The 10,002-nt window shown below is 32.1% G+C and overlaps 1 protein-coding gene across 4 annotated transcripts in view; it reads right to left on the bottom strand.

Moving 5' to 3' along the window:
* Positions 1–10,002, bottom strand: part of ERO1A (endoplasmic reticulum oxidoreductase 1 alpha) — a 45,844-nt gene that overhangs the window by 3,233 nt on the left and 32,609 nt on the right. For 2 of the 4 annotated variants that reach the window (XM_082448405.1, XM_082448406.1), the window contains 7 exons: positions 9,575–9,625; positions 7,670–7,696; positions 7,453–7,545; positions 6,352–6,598; positions 5,773–5,842; positions 1,596–1,682; positions 1,379–1,512 (listed from right to left, as the gene is read on the bottom strand). In XM_082448405.1, the coding sequence (XP_082304531.1) occupies positions 1,379–1,512; positions 1,596–1,682; positions 5,773–5,842; positions 6,352–6,598; positions 7,453–7,545; positions 7,670–7,696; positions 9,575–9,625 (709 nt within the window). The remainder of the gene's footprint in view (positions 1–1,378; positions 1,513–1,595; positions 1,683–5,772; positions 5,843–6,351; positions 6,599–7,452; positions 7,546–7,669; positions 7,697–9,574; positions 9,626–10,002) is intronic. The other 2 variants (XM_082448407.1, XM_082448408.1) reach the window with 1 other exon arrangement.

Below are 10,002 nucleotides of genomic sequence, written 5' to 3'. Positions count from 1 at the left end.
ACAGAAAAAAATTTAAGTAATTTATTTCAGCAAATGTAAAGGTGCATAAACCATTTAATCTATTTTGATGCACTTCAGTTCTTTTCTTTTTTTTTAACATCTTTATTGGAGTATAACTGCTTTACAATGGTGTGTTAGTTTCTGCTTTATAACAAAGTGAATCAGCTATACATATACATATATGCCCATATCTTCTCCCTCTTGCATCTCTTTCCCACTCTCCCTATCCCACCCCTCTAGGTGGTCACAAAGCACCGAGCTGATCTCCCTGTGCTATGTGGCTGCTTCCCACTAGCTATCTATTTTACATTTGGTGATGCACTTCAGTTCTTAATTTGACATGTCAAAACTAAGATAATATTGCCCAGAAATTAGTTATTTTTAATTATTCATAACTTAGTATTAAAGCTTCAAAATGCAAAATTATAAATTATGTAAGTATTAAAATATTAAGATATTTTAAGAATTCAGAAGTATATTCATATGCTTAGTATTTAAAGTACATAGGTATTAAGTATATAAGCACTAAAATATGTATTTTAAATATGCATAAGTATAGGAACACTTAAACTAATCAATATACCATATTTAGTAAATATACAAAGAATCAAAGCCTTTGTACTATAAAGAGTGAGAACAGTAATTGTGTGATCAAATTGTTTTCACTAACTTTTATAAAAAAGTAAAGTTTGTTATTTTAAGTGTACTTTAGCTCTGTTCTCCACCATGAAAAAAGTTGCAAAGTACTCAAATATAACTGTCAAGCTTCTGTATACTACAGAATAATTTTGAAGGTCAATTAAATCAAACCCAAAATATTAGTCATAATTTTTTTAAAGTGAAGTAATGTAGTCCTTAGAAAATGTTTTTTAATAAATCTCTGCATTCTTTATAATAGGCTAGAAGAAATGTATCTATACTTAAATTTTATAATGTAAGTTCCTTATTTCAAGCTTATTTTCTAATCATTTTGATGCAAATTATTTTTAAAAGAACTATTAAACTTTTTACACAAGGGTGAATTCAAATGGAAATTTTATGTGTACACCTACATTACACAACATGATTTTTCCAGGACCTTCAAAAAACATTTGGGCAGCACAAATACTTTTAAATAATTAGAAAAAATATACAATTTCAGCAAGATGAATATTGAAGTCCACTCAGTGAATTAATCATGATTATAAAAGTCAACAGATGAAAATAAAGGATATTATCTAATGATTGTGTGTATCTACAAAGTTATTTCATAAGATCACAGAATTCTGTAGTGAGAAAATTTCACTAAAAAGGGTATTTCTTACCCAGTTTTATCTGAAAGTATACATGTTGCATTAGACTTACTTGGCTAGCAGAAACAATTTTGGTAGAAACTAACCTTCCAAATGCATTAAATAATGATACTATTTCTTGTCTGGTTAGATGGAATTCATAACTGGGCCCACTTTCTGGCATATTTGCAATAAGTTTCTCAGAAAACAAGATCTTCAGAGCAGTGCCCAAACCCTGAGTCTATAATAAAAACAAGAAAAAAGGAAAAATCAGAAAATTCTTTGTGCAAAGAATGAAAACAGGATTGAGCTTGATATGCTTACCTGAAGCTTTCCCCACAGTCGACATTTCAAACAACCAACACAATCCATGATTCTTGAAATATTTCTAAAATGCAGTCGAAAGTCCTCCTAAAAATAATTTAAAATTTTATTAAAATGTAGTATATAGTCAAATACTAAGTATTTCTGAGTGCCTTCTATGTGCCTCACAGTATGCAAGGCACGGGAGGGCACCAAAGTGGGGAACAGAACTGAAGTCAACATCCACGGAGTACCTCCTACACACCAGAATCTTTACATATACAATTTCATTTCATCTTCACCACAAATCCAAAAGTAGATATCATTACAGTCTACACCTAATGAATTAAAAAAACAAGGTTCAGAGAGGTTACGTAACTTGCCTAAATTCTCATATCTAGTAAACAGCAAATCTAGACCCCATCCTGCCTGCCTCCAAAACTAGACTATTTATAAATATATACAAAGGTAACTGAGTTGAGGTGTTCTGTTGTATGTGATTATTAACCATATGCCAATATCAGGGGAGGGGGGCGGGGGTCGTATGACATCATTTACCAAAAAAAGAAGGAGGAAAAAATCAAAGGAGGGAGGGAGGAATAAAAACCTTTGGTTTCATAATAGTTAAATTAAAACCCTTCTCTCTGGTATTAATTAGGTAAATCGACCAGACCTTTGATTATTATTGACATTATCGCACAAAAATATATAGAATATAGTGAAATCCACGTACCCTCCACCAAGTTTCAGAAAGAAACCATTACAGTGAAGCCTCCTATGTATCCCTTCAAAGTCCCATATCCCACCTTCTATAACTATTCTGAATTTGGTGTTTATCATTCCTTTTTTATCTTTATACTTTTAATAGATATATATATATATATCCATGAATACTAGGGTATTATATTGTTTATAAAAGGGCAACATGCATTAAACTCATCCAAAAGTAGTATATGTCTTTAAGGAATAAAGAAGAAAGAAGGGAAGCCAAGAACATATCCTTCTTTTACTACAGTGGAAATTATTAATTAATCCTCCAAGTGACTCCCTCTGTCCTGAATTTATAGTGGAATCCCAAGCTTATGGTACTTGAAACAGGAAATTTGACATACAGTTCAGATGGAACATTCATTATACCAAATGGCCTATAACTTTGTAAGCATATAATGTTTCGTTTGTTTTTCTTATGTGATAAAACACACACAGGGCTCAATCAAAACAGAACAAGACCAAAGATCTAAAAATGGGAATAAATCAGTAAAGATTGGAACCTACTATTCAAAGCAGACCTCAATTCATACTCTGGGGACAGTCTTTCCCCAGATGCTTCATCCAGCCTGAGACTTTGAAACAGCCATTACATGTATTAATAAAAGATTTACAATAGGATCCCAGATCTTAAATCTTATTGATTTAATACAAAGCCCAAATAATTAATATTAAACGTCACCATATGTTAGCAATATTCTATGTCTTGTGTTTCTGTACCTTTTGGACTGAGTTCAGTAAGAGGTCATTCTAATTTTAAACTTACTTAGAAAAAATATTTACCCAGCAATATTTCCCTAAGTAGATTTTTGGTGATTTGAGGTTTCCTTTAAACTTGTGTTTCAACCTTGAATTAAAGGAAATTCACACTTTTAACATTAATAACAGAGCGCTAAAATTAAAGTAGATGTTCTCATCCAATGAGGGGCTGACCTCTGGAGGATTTAATAGTTGGTATAAGAGTCTACAAAATCCCTGTGTAGACAAGCAGTTGTTTATAGACAGAACAAATAGCTCACATGTATGCACTATAAATTTCCAAATGGATGTAAATTTTATGATTAATAATAACTTTTACTTTAAAAGTGTTACTAAATGCATAGTGGATTTTTGGCAGTTATATTTTCACAATCAATAGATGCTAAAAACACTACTGTCATGGGGAGAGGCCTTGAAAGTTCTTGACTTAGACTCGTAAAGGTTGGAAGCCTCTATTCGAAATGATTGTGCTTCCTTTTGTACACATTGTCTAACCTTGGTATTTGAATCTATGTTCACTAATTCAAACACTTGAATATGGCAGCTCTTGAGTAAATCCCTATGTGGCATGTACAGAGAATAAACGTGGTTGCTTACAAGAGCCAAAATAACATTGCAAAATTAAAACCAAGCACAAATGCTTAAATGTACTTAATATGCTAGAAACAAATTAATAAGCTAGAAATTTACTAGATCAGAACAAGGAGAAAATCCTTGTGACTTCCACAAATGACAATCAATGTCCAATAACCTGAGTATATTCTAAAGTTAACCCAGATTAGAAAAATGTATGATCCTTAAAATAACCAGAACCTAAATCATTTACAAATTCTCCTTGTTAATTTACACAGTTTTGGGGTCAATACTTAAAATTATAGTCAGTGGGTAGAATAATCAAACATTCTGTGGTTAAACATTGTGATCTACATTCAATGAAACCAACTGACCAAAAAACAATTCTCACCCAATTCTCAGATGTTTTATAAGCCTTCAGGCGAGATCCTATTCTATTGTGAATTGAACACTAAACAATTCTCTTTCATACAAGTCCTCTCTTTCTAACCATACACTGATAGAGTATAAAGGAGACAAGGTGAGATTTTCAAATGAACTTATGTGACTGTTCAAATCCATGATATTCACCATAAACTGCTATTTAAAAAAAAAAAATCTGATATCAACAAGTTTCCTTGGTGTTTTACTCCTTTCTTGTAAAAGGACTCAGAAAAATTATCTGTTAAATTTCACAGGATATGAAAGCTGAGTGTTTCAGAGTTTCGATAAAATTAAAACGATGTGAGAAATATTTCTAATCTGCACAGTATAAAATGAGTAGATGCCAAAACACTCTCCATAAACCAGCAAGTGTATTAAAAATAAGAAAGATATCGAAAATAGTAGGGAAAAAAGTCTTATTACAGCATCTTCCCCCTCACTTCTAAGTTCCTGGAAACTGTTTGGGAGGTTATATAAGCACTGAGCTATATATTTCTAGCAAGAATGCTTTAAGTAGGAGGTAGATGGGAGGTCAAAAATAACTATTATCTAACAGCAAAAAAATGGAGTGCAGAAAGTATTTTGTTTGCAAGCTGCAAAAAAATCAGGTTCTTTCATTATCGAAAGAAACAAAGAATTAGAAACAAAGGAAGATTGTTTGTTATAAATATTCTGATAAAATCAGATCCAGCCCAGTCCTACTGAGGGCCACCTGCTTTACTTACCTATAGCTTTATAACTGAGAACAATAATATAATTTTACTTAAGTCCTCAAAAAAGACTTAGAAATCCCCTGAGGGTAGAAGCATCTCTCCCTTTAGTGACAAAAATCGTGCTCTACACCCAGTGAGCGTTTAATAAATTTTCCCAGTGAGATTATTTATTTGTAGTATTTTGAGGCAAATATGCACAAAGATGTTCTTGCCTGGGGTCATACCTCTATTAAGAGGTAAGGCAGGGACTTCCCTGGCGGTCCAGTGGCTAAGACTCCACGCTCCCAATGCAGGGGGCATGGGTTCAATCCCTGGTCAGGGAACTAGATCCCACATGCATGCCGCAACTAAGAAATCCGCATGCTGCAACTAAGGAGCCGGCGAGCCGCAACTAAGACCTGGTGCAACCAAATAAAGATAAATATAAAAAAAAAAAAGAGGTAAGGCAAAGACCAGAGCCCATCTTGTGCGATCTCAGGTCTTCTGTTCCTCCGAGAACTGCATCCTGGTGTAACTAAATTTCTTTAATTCCCAGTGAATGAGATGAATTGACAAAACAATACTGTAACCTCTCCCCCTACAGAGCATCCTGTAATTTAGCCAAAACTATTTTCAGAATTCTCTCCAGCGAAAGACAGACTAATTCTGCCCCTTGTGCTCTAGATCCCTTTCCTTTCATTCATAAGTTCTATTTACTACATGAGAGCATCAATGTGAAATGAAAGCCTTCTGTAAAGAGTACACATTTCTGTTGTTACTTTGAAAACAACACAAACTAGATCTTAAGGTGGACCTGCTTTTGGACTTCCTTTTTTCTTGATGAAAAGAAAGATTATGACTCTGACTTTTCTTATAATTTCAGGATGTACATCAAGATTTATTGTTAAGAATAAAAACACGGCCTTTATTCATACCTGCATGAGTTTGTATTTAAAAATTAAGTTAGAGTATAAAATTATTACCTTTAGTTTGTTTGCTTCTTTTTTGTCCCCAGCAAAAAATGAATTCTCATCAAAATGCAAAGGAAATGACCTACATTAAATAAAACACAAATAAAATATATTCTCTGCATAGAACAGAAAATATTTTCATGTATTATAAAACATTAAAAGTCCTGCTGATACCACATTTTGCTGGTCAGTGATGAATAATATAAGTAAAATAGAGTAGAATAGATAGTAAAACCAAAATTCTGATGCCCCCAAACAAATTCTTATCCTCAAATATAAAAGCTAACTGTATAATATAGTAGAAGTTATGCCCCAAACCCAACCTCTTCAACTAAATATGAAAATAATGCAAGTATCAAATACCAAAAGAATGGCTCTTAAAACTAAAAATATGTGCCTTTTAGTACATAAGTCAAAATGAAAACAAAACCAAAACTCAATTCTAAACGATCTATGAGCAAAATTAGCTTTTAATTATTTTTTAGATAGTTTTCCTTTCTCTAAGTTGAATATTTAAGAATTTAATTTTGGATACCACTTGTCACTCTTCTATTAATGTATAAGTTGTATAAGTTGTAATATACAATTTACTTGATTTCATGAAGTATTTCCAGAAGTAACATTTTGTTTTCTGCATCCTGAACTTTATTTCCAGTGAAGAGTTGAAAATCCTGGCGCTCAAAGAATGGTACCACTTTAGATAAAGCCCTTAATTCTATTAAGTAGAGAAAATACAAGTTCTTAAGCCTTCGTGGACCTTCTCCTTCAGTTAAAATTCCATCAAATCGCTGCTGAAATTCTGTAATGTTATGTCCCCATTTTTTTTCCAACCAGGTATCTGAGAAGAAAGAAGAATTAAATTTTAAAAACTGCATTTTAAAATTAAGTAAGTTTCATTTTACTTATATTAGGTTATTGATGCCTGCAGAAGCTAATTTGATTTTATATTTTAAAATATATAATCAATACAACCATGAAAACTGTTTTACATAATTTAGCCTTTAATAGTTCCATATTAATATTTTATCTCCTAGAAGCCATCCTTAAGAGGAAAATAAACTCAATATTTTACTGAGAAACCAGGACTAATAAAATCAAATTTCTGAATATAAACATACTCATAAAACCAAGGTACAGAAGTCAAAAATGACTATCTGACATTACTAATGAGTTTGAAGCCCTAATTAAAGTTACTATGAGTTTGTTTCTAAGAAGTAAAAGATACTTTAATTCTAGAAGAAATATGTTATTGACGAAACTCCAACACGGTCTAATTTTTCAACAGCCTTCGTAAAGCATGAAGAGCAGCCGAAAAAATGCTTTTACCTGTTCAACCCCAGGCCTGAAGCTGGCACACAAATATAAGGATTCTGATACAATAATATCTAATGAAAAACAAACTATGCTCTTGAGAGCTTTTTTAATTCCCACAACAAAAGAACATTTCCAAAGTGACATGTATGATTTTGAGCAGCTTCTTAAAAGAAGGTGAAGAAAGCTAAGAACAGCCTGAACTTTTCCTTATAAGGTCCATGGTTCCCACATTCCTGATTACTACCATTTAAGAATAAATCTTTTACTGCCTAATATTCAATAGGGTCAATCCTTTCTCATCCAGGTAAATACCAAGAAAATTTTAAGAATACCTGAAAATAAGTGTGGTAAAGTGAATAAAAGTGAAATGTCACATACCTTGTAGAAGATACCGTGCACTCAAATGCACATTAATGCTTGCATGGAGGCCAGAAATAAGTCTGTAGAATGCTCTTTTTTCTACACAGAGGCCTACAAAAAGTAATTTGGAAATAGAAATTTCATATGTGAAATTTGTAAGACAGAAAATTAATTTTATGTGCATTTAAAAATGAAAAAAAATGTTATTTAAATTTGCTTAAATATGTTCAATTACCTTCTAGCCAACTGTAAAAAGTGTTCTCTGAAATAAAAAGAAAAATAAGTCACAAGATTGTAAAAATGCCAAAATGTAAGTTTTTCAAAAGTTTTAAAATACTATAGCAAATTTTTGACAAACAGTGATTCAAAGGTCCAAATTTTGTTTGTAAAGGAAAGAGAGAGGTTCTTGGTATGGATTCACTTTAAGTTCCACTTGGCAGCTCGGTCTTTAGAAGGCTTTAGCATTGCCTTAGGTGGCCCCAGCCTCATAACTTTCTGGATAAAATGTTTTATATGAGGTCAAAACACAGAATTTAAATAGTAAATCAATACATGGAAAAATACTTAGCCTTAGTAACAATTCACGCTATAAAAATTAAGAACTCATTATATACTTTTTAAAATGAGAGAAGTTAAATAAAAATTATAAAATAGTATTGGAGGTATATTATTTGTCTATAGCTGGTAGTATTATATGCCATTCAATATTTCAAAAGAGCAATTCAAGGAAATGTTACAAAAACCAAACATCGTTTATATATTATGACCTAATAAGATCAGTGTTCATATACTTAGACTTGACAGTTCTGCTTTTAGAATTATGGTCTTAAGAAATAACTCAAAATGGAGGTGGGGGGGGTGGATAATCTGCAGAAGGATGATTATGTTATACATAATTTTTAAAACCTGAAATAATCAAAATATACAAGGCCTAAGCTGACATGATAGAATACTATATACTAGTTAACATGGTTGAATAATATAAAACTATTAAAATGAGAAGAATGTGGAACACGACAATGCATGAAAATGTTTATTTGAAATAATATATAAAAAGGCATAAGAAATAATTATTATAACTTTGTGAACATTCTATGTATACATTTACTAGCGATGACAAACATTGTACTATATAGTTCTTTTTACAAAGTTGTTTATAGTAATATTAATAATGAACCAAACAAGCATAAAAGTAATGGAAGAAATGACAAAGGGAATAAACAATAAATTTATATATTTATAGACTACATAAAAACATAAAACATCTGTGTGTCAGAGAACTTTATAAACAAAAGCAAAATGCAAACAACAAACTGGGTAAAATGCAAATACAACAAAGGATAATATCCTAAGTATATAAAAAGCTCACAAACTGAATAAAAATGCTAAAGTGCCCATTAAAAATGGGCAAAAAATATGAATAGAGAATTCATAAAGGGAAAATATAAATGGTAGTAACAGATAAAAATTGTTTAGCCTCACTAACAATAAAATGCAAATTAAGCATATATTGTACAACACAGGGAATGTAGCCAATATTTTAAAATAACTATAAATGGAATATAACCTTTAAAAATTGTGAATCACTATGTTGTACACCTGAAACTTATATAATATTGTACATCAACTATACCTCAATAAAAAAATAAATAAAAATTCAAATTAAAACTATAAAGATACAACTTTAAAGAGTAAAGGTAAAAATATAATAATGCAGATGAGGGTCAGGTAAAACTAGCAGGCACAATGACTGGAAGGGGTATAAATTAGCACACCCTTCCAATGACAAAAAGCAATCTGGTCATATGTATCAAGAGCCTAAAACGTCCTTATCCTTTGATCCAGTAGATCCATTTCTAGAAATCTAGGTTGTTATGGGTGAATGTTTGTGTCCCCCCTAAAATTCATATGTTGAAGCCCTAAACCCTCCCCCTAACCCCCACTGCTCCCCATGTGATGGTATTTGGATGTGGGGTCTTTGGGAGGTAATTAGACCAAAGTAAGGTCATGAGGGTGGGGCCACCATGATGGAATTAGTGTCTTTATAAGTAGAAGAAGAGACCAGAGCTCTTTCTTTCTCTATCATGTGAGGATGCAGTAAGAAGGCCAGCTGTCTGTAAGCCAGGAAGAGGGCCCTCACCATGAACCAGATCTGCTGGCACCTTGATCATGGACTTCCCAGCCTCCAGAACTATGAGAAAATAAATGTCTTTCGTTTTAGCCATCTAGTCTATGGTATTTTGTTAGAGCACCCTGAGCTGATGAGGACATAGGCTAAGGAAGCAAGTAGACATGGTAATGATAATATATAAAACTATAAATATATCTATTATAAAAATATAAACATGTAAATAATAATAATTATCAAAATGTTAGCAGAGAAGCAGTATGAGATAGTAACTAAAGCACAGACCCTGGAGCCAAACTGCCTGATTTGAATCCTGACTCTGCTACTTACAAATCATAAGATTTTAGCTGAGTTGCTAAACCTTTCTGGGACTCATTTTCTGCCTCTATAAAATGGAGATAAAAATAATACCCCCTAGGATTGTTGGAAGGATTAAATAA

The sequence above is a fragment of the Balaenoptera physalus genome (assembly GCF_965194825.1).
Source record: "Balaenoptera physalus genome assembly, chromosome: 2".
Lineage (NCBI taxonomy): Eukaryota > Metazoa > Chordata > Mammalia > Artiodactyla > Balaenopteridae > Balaenoptera > Balaenoptera physalus.
Note: the sequence above shows the minus strand (reverse complement) of the source record. Positions and strands in the feature narration are given on the sequence as shown.